Source organism: Gossypium arboreum, chromosome 10, assembly GCF_025698485.1.
Source record: "Gossypium arboreum isolate Shixiya-1 chromosome 10, ASM2569848v2, whole genome shotgun sequence".
Lineage (NCBI taxonomy): Eukaryota > Viridiplantae > Streptophyta > Magnoliopsida > Malvales > Malvaceae > Gossypium > Gossypium arboreum.
Window position 1 is genome coordinate 123,746,289 of NC_069079.1, and position 13,635 is coordinate 123,759,923.

The 13,635-nt window shown below is 30.3% G+C and overlaps 1 protein-coding gene and 1 long non-coding RNA gene across 2 annotated transcripts; both read left to right on the top strand.

Annotated features, from left to right (window-relative positions):
- The first annotated feature begins 3,061 nt into the window (after nucleotides 1–3,061).
- LOC108487426 (uncharacterized) lies at nucleotides 3,062–4,243 on the top strand. Its single transcript, XR_001871636.2, has 2 exons — nucleotides 3,062–3,565; nucleotides 3,856–4,243. It is a non-coding gene; the product is annotated as an uncharacterized LOC108487426 (long non-coding RNA).
- Nucleotides 4,244–8,342: 4,099 nt separating this feature from the next.
- On the top strand, nucleotides 8,343–12,950 carry LOC108488895 (beta-hexosaminidase 1-like). Its single transcript, XM_053020703.1, has 15 exons — nucleotides 8,343–8,828; nucleotides 8,934–9,017; nucleotides 9,398–9,433; nucleotides 9,622–9,733; nucleotides 9,824–9,894; nucleotides 10,005–10,135; nucleotides 10,280–10,296; nucleotides 10,664–10,712; nucleotides 10,938–11,038; nucleotides 11,246–11,305; nucleotides 11,704–11,737; nucleotides 11,923–12,021; nucleotides 12,143–12,202; nucleotides 12,296–12,546; nucleotides 12,636–12,950. The coding sequence occupies exons 1-15, from the start codon at nucleotides 8,469–8,471 to the stop codon at nucleotides 12,803–12,805; spliced, it is 1,635 nt and encodes a 544-aa protein (XP_052876663.1). The 5' UTR covers nucleotides 8,343–8,468; the 3' UTR covers nucleotides 12,806–12,950.
- Nucleotides 12,951–13,635: the final 685 nt, after the last annotated feature.

Here is a 13,635-nt window from a genome sequence, read left to right on the forward strand (position 1 = left end):
CAACCTCAAACGGAACCCAGCCATCCGAGCTTAAAGGTAAATGTTAATGTGAACACACTTCCAAGACAATAAGGAATCTATTTAGGCTTGACTGCCTCATATTGGTAGAATCCCACTATATGTGCCTATGATTATCCATTACACATTTAACGGGATTGAACGCTTATCTATCCATATCATACAAGTGGACAATGAGATCTTTCCTATAAATATGCTAGGAAGCCACGTATAGAGGATTGACCTTTTGATACCCTAAAATTGCTCTGAGCACGTGTCTTCTCAATCAACATGTCCTATTGTCCTTGTTCCAGCTCTCGACCTTTACGGGTGAACTAACCTCCATTACTCGTCCTAACTCCTCCTTGTCCTCCTCCCTTATTATATTCCATGTCAACAGAATTTATGATATAAAAGTTACTTTATATATACAACTAAAATTACATGTTTAGTTATTATTTTTATTAACTTCGTATAAAAAAAAGCTTTTCTTTTTCATATATATGAGAGAGATTCCTTTATACGAAATAGATGAAATCGTAAATTATTTATCAAAATAAAAGTGCCTCAATAATAGAAGCTTGAAGTCGGCACGTGGAAGAGCGGACTAAGATTATATTATGCCTGAATTTGGTTCTCAATCTCCTGCATTTTCAATATGAGATGAGCTAATTTAGTCATCCCTATTTTTAGCTTTGATTTTTTGGGTTTTCTCATTTTCAGGGTAATTTTAATTATTAATCTATGTATAATACGTAAGTTGCAAATTTAATATTTGTATCATAATTTCATTAATTTTAATTTGTGTATTTTTGAATTAGAAACTTTTATTATGTTTTTAGTTTAATACTATTTTTAAGTTGTGAATTTAATTTATATTTTTAATTTGATCATTTTTAATTTTATACTTTTTAAATTTTGAATTTTGAATCTTTACTCAAGTTGTTAAATCCATTATAAACCGTGTGGTTTTTGTATATATCATGCGGAAATATTAAACGGATATGATATTATGCGTGTGATAATGTATTTGCCGCATAAAATTTTGAAAATAACAATATTTAACTTAATAAATTTAGCGACTATTATTTAGATCAATATTGAAATTTCAAAATTTAAAGGACAAATATGAAAAACAACTAAATTAGAGCAGAAAGACTAAATGAGTAACTTAAACATAATAGATGAATTAATAAAAGTATTTGACCAAATTTAGGAAATAAAAGGGTTATAATTGAATTAAATGACATAATAAAATCCTCTTGCTAATTAAAACATATTGATACTTTTTCGATGGTATTATTCTTTCGTTGGTAAGGTTAAAATTATTGTCGAAACCCTTTTTTATTTGGAAAGTAATGGGGATCGACTTTTTAAAACCGAGTGTGGAGTCGCCACCAATATTTTTATTTAGGTGTGATTGGATCACTTAATAAGACATTTTAAATCAATTTCGGTCAACATAAATTCAAAAACGGGTTCGGGAGTCGGTTATGTATGAGGAAGGGTTAGCATCCTCACTATGCCCAAAAATTGGTACCAAATTGATTCGATGCTATCCTTATATCAAAGATTTTAAGAAGAAAGATCTTTTAAAGCATGATTCTTTAAAATGTTTGAAATAGTTTAAATTAGTAGTCACAAATCTCTCGTTTCAAAGATATGCGGTATCATACCCAGTACAATTGAATACGATCCTTTATACCTTTAAAGAAAATTGATTTTTGACTTTTGAAAATTTGTACACTAAAAAAGGTTATTCAAATATTTAGTTCACCGAAAAATCATACCCAATACGATTGAGTACCATTTTCTAAATTCCCCAAATATTGAATATTACCTTATTTCTGAACTGAGAATTTGCTCAAAACGCTTTTATTTGTTTTAAAATAACAGTGAAACAACTAATATTAACCCAAAATATTGAAATTTGAATCACGATGCAACAATATAGAAAAAATCAAAATTACAAACACGGATTACTATACAAAATATTATACAGGTAAACAAAAGAACAAACTAACATAATTTAAATAATAGTGCAAAAGGCTAATAATCAATATAAAACAATAATACATGAAATAACATGAAAACTAAAGAGACACATAGTACACAAAACAATTCGAAATAATTTGAAAACTATTAAATATATGAAAACTTACAAAATGAATCAATACATGATCGGGTTTGAAAGGATGCATATATATAAAATAAAACTAAGAATATGTGAATGAATATGAAAATAAATGTTGTGAAAGAAGAAGTAATTTGGAGCTAATAACATGCAAAATATTTAAAAAAATACATATCTATTTAAAGGTGATAATATACACATAATAATAAAAAATCGATGTAAACAATATATAATGAAGATACAATAAGAATAAGGAATGAAAAATATACATGAAAGATGAACAGACCAATATATAATAAAATTATATGTTCATGAAAAAAATCTTAACTAAAAAACAATATAAAATATCATGGAATTAAAATATAAACTATAAGATTAAATTAACTTTATCATAAGCTATATCGTAATATAAGAACATTTATACAAAATATTATATGAAATAATATGATATAGACAAACTTTACAATAATAACTTAAAAAACGAAGTAAAATTATTAAAGTAACTAGACATATAAATAATCAAGAATTAAAATGTATGTTAAGTGAATTTTAAAATAATAATGAATTATACAAAGTAAAAAAACTTAATCAAAATAATATATATGTACAGATAATAAAAAAATTTAAACTAAATATTATACAAAATGTCAAAATAATATAATATAAAAATACTTCAAAATAATTACATAAATAAAAACAAAGCAAATTTATTAAAAAGCTCAACACATGTATAAAAATATTAAATGAATTTTAAAACAATAAATTATACAAATAGAAAACTCAATTAAAACAGAATTAAAATAGAAGAGATAATTTACAAAATAAAAAAAAACTATTGAAATAGAAATAATGACTAAAGCGCAATATGCGCGAATGTCCAGGGATCAAAATTGAAAATATTCCAGATCCCAAATCATAACGTTTAGGTGTGGACTGCATTGCAAAAACATGTAAATTCTATGACAAATTTAAAAAGAAATAAAGCATAAATAAGGATCAATTTGAAGGTTTGCGTGAAGACGAAGGGCTAGTCACGGAATTGGACCTTTCGGAGCTAAAACATGGATCCAGTTCATGGATTAGGTGTGCGCAATGATTTTACCCTTTTCTACACGGCACCTTTTCAAATTCAACGTAAAGTCCAGCTAAAAAAAAACTAAAACCAAACACTCAATTACTTTAACAAAATCAAAAGAAAGAAAAAAAAAACTAAACCCTCCCTATTCATTCGGCTAAAACATGAGCCTTATGCCCAGTCACCACATGCCACCGTTAAATCCGGTGATCCACCATGCGCGAAGAGAGTCTTCGACTCTGCTCATGCCATATGCGGAGACTCACTCGCTATTCAATATCAGGGAAAACAAAAGGAGTAAACCCGACCCTCTTTTGATCCGATCTCGAAGGAGTCAAGATTCCCGCAATGAACCATAGGTGAGTCCCCCTTTCCCTCTTTCGTTTCTTTTTTACATGCAAATACATAAATCAAAGAAATAGAAGCAAAATCAAAAGGAAAAAGAGATTTCAAAAATCACCTCCTGAAAAATTGTTATACTTTTATTCAAAAAAATTGTAGATCTGTATCCCTCCCCCCGTTTACAGTATACAATTGGCTTTATATAGCCAAAATTAAATATAAAATTTACAAATTTCCCCTTCATTTGTTTGCTGTTATTCTGTTATATTATCTGTCATTTTGCTGTTGTGATTTTCATTTGTTGCAGGTATGGAGCCAGCTGGCTGATGGCGCGCGTGGGACTGGCCGGAGGCAGTAGCGATGCTGGAAGCTGCTGGAAACCTGTTCGGCGCAAGGGAACCTTAGGGTTTCTGCTGAAAATTTGGTTTAATTTTGGGCCATTGGGTGCTGGGCTATTGGGTTAATTTGAGTTTAATGTTTGGGTCGGATTGCTGGGTTTATTTTAATTTGGGCTCTGTTGTAACAAAAGGGACTTGGATTATTAATATTTGGTTTTATTTATTTATTTATTTATTTTATTTTTTGGTTTTTGTTATGGGCCGTGGCGAGATGGGCCTATTACAATTATGAAATTTTTATAGTTTTAAGTTTGAGTCTTATAATATACAAATGTTATGTTGGGATTTTCTTTTAAATTATTTTGAGTTTAAATATTTGATTTAATTTTTTATTTTATATTAACTTAATTGAATTCTATTTAGTCAAATATATATTATCTATAATATGTATTATAAATTCCTTAAAAGAGTATTCTAATGTTTTTTTTCTTTTAAAGACATGTATTTAGATTCCCAAAAAGGATTCCTATAATTTTGTATTTTCATGTTGTTTTAATATTTTCTTTGATACTGCGATTGAATTAGTATGTGTATTGTTGTTAATGTAGAAGGATGTAGGTTTGAGTGCGTTGAAACACATTATTTTCTATTGGGGAGAGACTATAAGTAATTTTAAGTATTGTGTAAAAAAAAACAGATATTATCGAAACTTATAATAAAATTGTGCTTAGAAAGGAAAAAAAAGTGAAGAGGGTTATAATTTCACTCAAGGGTGAAGTCAACTTTTTTGTTAGAATCGAAATTAAATTATATATTTTTATTATAGTAAAATGTAATTTTACTATTTTAATAACTATATATTTATAGTTTTTAAAGGATAAATTAAATTTTATTATTTTTAAGAGGTCAAAGTATAAATATATTATTATTAATTTAAAATTTTATAAATTATAAAAATACTAACTGAAAAGTTTTTCATTTTAAGGGCACTGAGTCATTACCAATCCTTGGCTTCGCCATTGATTCCACTATAAAATAATTATTATCATTATTATAATTATTATTATTATTATTATTATTACAAATGTTCCAAGCTTGGGTTGAGGTTGAATTAAAATGATGAAACCTAAGCTCAAATGGTTCAGAACTAACGTATGTAGATATCTATTTACTAGCTAAATTTAATATATTTATCACTTTCAGAAAACTTTCATAATCATGGGATATTGGCATTTATGAAACCTTAATTTGTCATTAAAGGATTAATGACATTAATTATAGATTTTGCCAAAACTTGCAATATTGGTTGTAATAAAATTCAGGTTTAGTTCATTAAATTCTTACAATCGCCAAGTCACAACCTTAAAGAATTTATATTGCAATATAGTCTTTGTACTTTGATAAAATTCAGGATTTAGTCCATGTACTTAAAAAAAATAAAAAAAGAAGTTATTTTACTTTTTTTTTTATTTAAAATTCTTAGTCTAACCATTAAGATAGTAAGTATTTTCTAATAAATTTTGTCAACTTGAAATTTTGATTGGCTGTTCTCATATAACGTGAGATATGATTGACAAAAAATAAATACGTTAAGTTGATAAATTTGACAAAAATTTCGAAAGCCGAAAATGATTGGAATAAGATTTGTAAATTGAAAAATTAAAAACACAGGTGGATTTAGGGGGGCTGGCTAGGGCCTCCTCAAAATGAAAATTTTGCCATTTTGACCCTTTAAATTTTTAAAATTTTAAATTAATAAAAGTAAAATTGTACTTTAAAATTATAAAGATATGTACAATTTAATTTCAGCCCTCTAAAATTATTTCCTGACTTCGCCCCTAATTAAAAAGATTAAATTTTTAAATTTTAAATTATAGGAATTAAATCTCAATGTCTATATAATTAGATGGACTAACAATATATTTTAACCTTATAATATACAAGTAAATATATCTAAAAAGTGAATTGGACATGAAATATTAGGCTGAAATGATACTTCAACATAAAAGAGATAGTTATTTGGTGAGTTATCAAGATGAATATTGGCATCAAAATTATTTTTGTTTGAGTCCATTTGACAAGATTCAACGTTGCTTTAATTTTAGTGAACATATTGGTTAGTGGCCTATACCACCCTTTAGTTTTGTTAGGCAAATATTCCATTGCTTGTTCCCCAATATAATTACAACAAGGATCATTTAATAAGCTAGACTAATATAAATGAACATCGATTCCAATAAGAAAAAAGGACGACTCCATCCAACACTATAAATAAGATGGGGATAGGCTACACTCATCCACACATAGGACTGCAAAAGTGGACAAGTCAAATCATGGTGCAACCTACGAGCTACATGCTCCAAATCCTGCAAATGAAGTTGCTTACAAGCTCAGAATAATAATACTAATGGAAAAAGAAGATACAGGAAATAGGGAAGGGACCATAATAAGGAAAAAGTATTGCAGGGCAGTGTAGCGGAATTTGTCCATACGTCGGGTGAAGTTTCCTCCTCAAAATAAAAGGATCTCAATAAAAATATAAATTTTAAAAATAGATTTTTGATAAGAAATAATGCTTGTTTAAAATAGATCCAACCTTAGGTAAGTTTTTTATTAAGACTTGACTCAATTTAAATTTGTAAAAAATTGTTATTTTGTTATTTTCCTTCTGTTTTATTGTTATTTTCACTATTTTACTACTATTTTATTATTATGTTGCTATTATTTTATTGTTATTATTTAGATATTGTATAACTCTTAATTTTGCTACTATTTTAGAGGTATTATTAAGTTGTACCTATTTTAGTATTATTTAAGTATAACGTTTTTTAATTCATTGGAAACATTTATTTTAATTTTTAATGTATTTTATTCTTATTTTATATAAAATAAAATAAAAATTTTAATCTGAGCCAAGCCCAAATTTAACATCTATAATTTAAATCAAGTTTGGACAAAAATTTAAACCTATTTTTTAAATCAATCTTAAATCTATCAAATGAGCTTAAAATTTTATCATAATTCAATTCTAACCTGACCCATTTGTAATAGCGGATAATGATAGTGAATTCGGTAATAGCCCAGTAGCCACTGTTCTTCTTATCGAAGAAATCCAGTTCAGACCTGCAAAAATTGAGTGAGGTTAATGTTCTTAGCTACCGTCGATTAAAGGTCATTCCTTTTTATCATTTTATCGATATCTTTCCACCTTCACTAAATATTTAGGACAATTTGTCTTAGGATCCCGTGTTTATTTATAGTGTAATGCAATTAATTTTTTTGTTTCATATTACAATATTATTATAATTTTTAATCATTATAATATTTAATCTAATTAATCTAACTGTTGTTACTATTTTTGCACTAACAATAGACAAATATAATTTTTTATAGGAACAATAGATAAATATACTGTCTATCTAAAGAGACCCTTAAATCGGTCATCATTGACCGGTAATAACTTTTTTCTGTTTGTTTATAGTTTAAGTATAATTTTATTTTTAGAAATGATATTCAAATAAATTTTTGATAATATCTAAATATTATTTTCTAAATATATACTTAATAGATAAAAGAGCCTTCCTTCATGACGTGCGTCTAATTGCGTTTCTTTTTGCTAAACTGATCCCTCAACTATACTAACATTTGAGATTTAAGGCCCTACTCTACTTTTTTTACAGTATAGTAAAATGTTAAATTTTAGTTTTAATCTCTCTATTATGTTTAAATGAAAAAAAATTGTAGAAGAGAAAGGAAAAGAGTGCTTTTGATTGATGCAAGTAGTGCAAACAAAAAATGCAATACAACATCGATTTTAACAGCACTGCGATTTAAATAAAATTTTAAATATTTCAAAGACCAAATTGTAACTTTTTAATTAAGTATCAAAATAAATACTCATTCATAATTTAGTGACTAATGATATAGTTTATCCAAAACTTTTATATTAACGAGATAATAATTCATATAACAATTTTTAAAAAAATGAGACATATAACCCATTTTAATGGTATAAACTAAATATTTAATCCATAAATTTGGTCTTTTTTTTGGTCCCTAAATCTTTTTTATCTTTATTATTCTCAAATTTTGATAAAATTTCTCAATTTAATATATAAATTTGAATTTTGTTAAAGTGTGATGATGTGATACTCGCATACTGTGACATATTAATGAAATTCAAGTTTGAGATGAAGAAAAACTCTGTCAAGTTTCATGACTAATATAGATAAAAAAAAGGGTTCTAGGATCAAATTAGAAAAGATTATTTGAGGGAGTAAATATTATTTTTTTAATTATGTTTAAAAAACTTTAATATGAATATATTATAGGTGTATATAGTTTTTTTGCTAAATACGATGATGACAGATGAATTCCACAGAAATGTAGTACAGCGAGATCTACTCTGGACCATTAACTATAAAAACTGAAACATGAAAAGCAAAACACTGGAAAGTATTACAGCACTTGTCCCCCTCTATTTTTTGCCTCTCACACCTATCAATTTTCATTTCTTTCACTGCCATCCCTTTCCAAACCTTTCATCAATCCTGTAAAAAAAAAAAAAAAAAAAAGAACAAGAATGTTGCATTTGTCTGAAAAACCCCATTTTATCTACACTTGTTTGATGTTATTAGCTTGGGTTTCTCAGTATGTATCTTTAAGTACTGGGTTCGAGTTGAATCATTCATTGACGTACATTTGGCCGTTGCCACATGAACTCACTTCCGGTAATGAGACACTAACTGTGAACCCAACACTGTCTTTGTCTCTGATTGGGAAAGGAGGAAACTTTAAGATTTTGAGGGAAGGATTTAGGAGATATAAAAGGATTATATTTAAACAATCTTCTGGGGTTTCGATTTTTAAGAATTTGAGACGAATTAGATCTATTTATGATATTAGTCAAATGAGGATCATTGTGAATTCAGATAGTGATGAGGTCAAGTTGGGAACTCCTCTCTCTCTCCTTTTTAAATTTCATTCAATTAAAAGTTTTTTTTTTTAATATGTATTTTGATGATTGTTTTGGTTTTGATAATGGCAGCTCAAATTGGGTGTGGATGAGAGTTATACTTTGTTTATAACAAAGACTGGAGGGAAGTCTACTGCTTGGGAGGCTATAATTGAGGTAAAGTTTGGAACTTCATGTTTTTTAGTTTTGGGGTTTGATTTTCATGGCTATTGCAAATCTTATTATGCTGCAAATCTGCAATTTTGGTTTCGATTTTCGATGTTTATTGTTTAATAGTGTCTTTCATGGTCATGTTTAGTGGAATTAGTTTATTGGAATTCCTAGGTGTTGAGTATGTTATGTGCATTGGCTTATTGATTGGCATCGTTGGGCGGCCGGGATAATGTTATATGTGTATGCTCAGTTTTTTATTTTTCCAATTTTCGGGTGTGAAATTCGTCTCTATTGAGCTAAATGTAGTATGTTTGCATCGAATAAACATGTGACGACGGCTGATGTTTGCTTCTCTATTGGTTTCTCTTCCTAATTTTTGGCAGGTGAATACCGTTTACGGTGCGTTAAGAGGATTGGAGGTATGCAGTCATTCCTTTACTCGTATGATGAACGGGTTATTACATGGAACATTGTATGTGTATGTAATGATTGAGGGTATTGTTTACAGTAAAAAGTTAAGGTATCAAAAGTGTACATTCTTCTCTTTTACCACCATCCGTGTTTATTGTTGACATGCATTACATTCATCTCTTGTACAATGCTCCAGACATTCAGTCAATTGTGTGCTTACGATTATACGACTAAATCAGTGCAATTATCCAAAGCACCATGGTATATTAAAGATAAACCAAGGTTTGCATATCGTGGCCTTTTGCTCGGTAAGCAACACTCATGTTTGCAACTCAGGGAGTTACCCTATTTTCCTTCTTTTACTTAGCGACTTATATCGTATATGCAATCTGTTACAGATACATCAAGGCACTATTTTCCGGTCGATGTCATTAAGTCGATAATTGATTCAATGTCTTATGCTAAACTTGTAAGAAATGTTACTAGTTGTTTTTGTCATTTTTTGTCAGTCCGTTGGAATTCATTCGAGTCTTACAAGATCTTTTATGTCATTCTGATATTGAGTATTGCATTCAGTAGAATGTCCTTCATTGGCACATCATAGATGAGCAGTCATTTCCCCTCGAAATACCCAAATATCCAAAACTGTGGAATGGTGCTTATACGAAATGGGAGCGCTATACGGTTGAGGATGCGAGTAAAATTGTTAGGTATGGTCCATATATCTCTGCTTCATTGTTTGTTAATTCTCGTTGTTTCTGGTTTTTTTTTTTTTTTTTTTGCATTCATGCGTATTTAGACACACCTTAATTGTGAGTGCTTTCCATTTCTTATTTTCATGTGCCAATGTGAAGATTTGCCAAAACACGAGGTGAGATTCAAGTTTATTAATGATTTAGATATAACATTTTATGCCGGTCTTTGAATTCCTTATCCGTCGACCCTTCCTTTCTTTTCCTTTTCATTTTAGTGTAGCATTACATCATGTGCTTCTACATGCTCCGACTTGTCATTTTTCTTGAAGTACCCATTTTTGACACATATTCAAGGATGGAAATCGGAGATGACCATCTAAGGACCTTCTGAATACATGAAAAACTTAAACGTACCTATGTCAAACACATTCTTGCATCCAGCACTTACAGCTAAGTCCAAGTAACATAGATGCTGTTTAAGTGTTGGCTGAATGCTGCCTATAACGGGATAAGCTTTTTTGCTATTTTGCATGGTGAATGCAGGCATCCATGTAATGGCAGAAGTAGATGTCCCCGGTCATGCAAAGTCATGGTAAGGTGCTTTGTCTTGACAATTTTTGTCTTAGGTTGACATGATATCATTCTATTGCAAGACTAGGAGTTTTCTTAAAACATTTTGTCTTTCAATAAATAAATGAAAACTTTTTATTATAGTTGCATGTTGGTTTTTATATTTCTTGTTTAGTTCTATTAAGTCTTTAATCGGCAGCTTTAACCGACAAGTCCCAGATTTAAACTGACCTATTTTTTTGTTTAGGGGAGTCGGCTATCCGGATCTATGGCCTTCAACTTCCTGCAGAGAACCACTTGATGTTACGAAAAATTTTACTTTCGATTTAATTTCTGGCATTTTTTCAGGTTAGCCTCCACAAAAACCTTTCCACTACGTAATATTAGTATTTTTCTTCAACTCTACTAGTTTTAAGATCAAAACTAATCCGTTCAACATGCCTGTGATACAATATCATTGTTGTAGCACTTGATAGTATTATGTAAACCATTTTTTTTTTTGCCATTATTAACCACTCGCTTTCTTAAATTTATATTTGAGTTTGTCTTTTACAGATATCCGAAAAATCTTCCCATTTGAGCTCTTCCACCTTGGTGGTGACGAGGTTAATATAGGTCGTTGAAGTGGCTTTCTATCTCTTTCATCTCTTTGTTTAAACATGCAACAGCTCGCTTCCCACTTTTTAGTTCGAAAACATAATATCTCATGTTGTGGGACTGATGGAAACTACCTAAACCAAAACTAAATTGTAAAGTCATCGAGAACTTGAGAAGTTTACCCTTTTCCTTGAACTTTTAGATGGATAGAGTCATCACTGTTTCAGTTTTGATCGATGACAAGGCACAGATTGACTACATTATTTGTATTTTGTTGAATAAAGTTTAAATCGGTGATTGAAAGCTGAATCTATCATTGACTTTGTTTCTATGTTTAAAAACGTTAAATGAACAGTTTGATTTTCCGATGTCGGACTTATTTGCTTAAATCTGTGGGTTTCTTATTGTTTTGACAGGTTGCTGGAACAATACGCCCCATGTAAAGCAGTGGTATGTGCCTTAATCTTAGTCTTCGTCAACATTTTCTAATATGATGTTTCGTGATCTCTAAGTAACTGATAAATAGATCAAGCTTGACAAGGATAAATAGTTAATTTAGCTGTTCAATGTTGTTGTGCCGGGATAACAAGCTGTGCTGTCTTATAAAACCATTAATCTACTGAAAACAATTTCAGGCTCAAAGATAACAATATGAAGCCTAAAGATGCATATAAATATTTCGTCCTCAAGGCTCAAGAAATCGCAATCTCGAAAAACTGGACCCCAGTCAACTGGTATATCTCTATCCATGATCTACAATTGCTGTAACATTATAGGCATCACTATGTATTTTTCGATATTTTTTACCTGTAAGATATATGAATAATTGAAAAATCTGATTATTCTTCATATCAGGGAAGAGACCTTCAATGCTTTTGCCGGGAGTCTTAATCCTCAGACCGTGGTGCATAACTGGTGAGTTTTAAACTTTCTTTAACAGAAAATGTTTCTCATGCAAGAGCTGTTACTTAGTACTCCGAGCACGGATGATTTTACCCACTGCGGTAGGTTGGGTCCTGGGGCTTGTCCAAAGGCTGTCGCGAAAGGATTCAAATGCATTTTCAGTAATTCAGATGTTTGGTATCTCGACCATCTAGACGTCCCTTGGGAGCAAATCTACAATGCCGAACCACTAGAAGGAATAGATAACGAGTCCAAGCAAAAACTTGTTCTCGGAGGAGAAGTTTGTATGTGGAGTGAGATGGTTGATACATCAAACGTTCAACAAACAATTTGGCCTCGAGCTGCTGCTGCAGCAGGTATTTGACATCATTATCATATTATTACCAAAAGTTATTATTACATTAACTGTACGCCCTCATATTACTTCTGTTTCGTCTTCCTATAGAACGCTTGTGGAGCACAAAGACGGCATTATCAGCTGGAAATGATACTGTATTGCATCGATTACATTACTTCCGATGCCTATTGCAAAGGCGTGGGGTTCAAGCTGCTCCAGTCACAAATTATTACGCTCGGCAGCCGCCAGTTGGTCCTGACTCATGTTATTGGCAATAACTTCTATTCTTACTTGTCGGGTTACTTCAGTGTATCTGAAACTGCTTGTATTACTTCAGTGTATCTGAAACTGCTTGTATCCGCTCTTATATATGTCTAAGTACATTTTCAAATAATCCACCGGTCTTCATTTCGTATTATGCAATCTTCAGCTTGATGTTGAGAGAATTCCCGGCACGAGTACAGCACGATTAATGCAAGTTCCAGCTAATACTTATACTCTCAAGCATGAACTCCGTTGATAAATTCGTAATTTTCGAGCTCCAGATGCATATTAATTTGTCTGCAACTAGAAAACTTTATTTCCCCCTTCATAAAGCATAGAAGATTCCCTTCTAAATTATATGGATCGACTTTTCAACAACTAGTAGGATAATGTTACCAGTTTTTTTGACTTGAGGAAAGTTTGCTCTTCGAACTTGGGTTTGACTATCGGATATGGATATGTGGTAGACACGAAAGACTGGGTATGTTTAATATTTTAAAGTTTATTCACGTATTTAGAGGGTTTTTGAGGGGTTATATGATTCATATCCATGTATCCATGTCTGAATACATGTGGTACGCATATGTCAGATACGGATGTTTTAAGAAAAACGAAAATTCCGAGCTACAATTTTGAAATGTCCACTTCAATGCCAACCTGGACTTCAGCATGGTAATGAAAATTGATGCAGACTTGGACTTGGCTTTTATTTTTCACATTGATAAACTTCATTGCTTGTTTTAATTCTATACACTAGATGTTGACTGTAGGGTCCCCAATTTGATTATTAAAGAGAAATTAATGACCAAAATTGATATTTTTCTTGAGCAAAGAAAAATACAAA

What these genes read in the sequence shown, in the direction of transcription:
- LOC108488895 (XM_053020703.1), top strand. Translation starts at nt 8,469, where the DNA reads ATGTTGCATTTGTCTGAAAAACCCCATTTTATCTACACTTGTTTGATG. An exon ending in ATATCGTGGCCTTTTGCTCG is followed by an intron (nt 9,734 to 9,823) that starts GTAAGCAACACT and finishes AATCTGTTACAG; the next exon opens with ATACATCAAGGCACTATTTT. An exon ending in TCGAGCTGCTGCTGCAGCAG is followed by an intron (nt 12,547 to 12,635) that starts GTATTTGACATC and finishes GTCTTCCTATAG; the next exon opens with AACGCTTGTGGAGCACAAAG.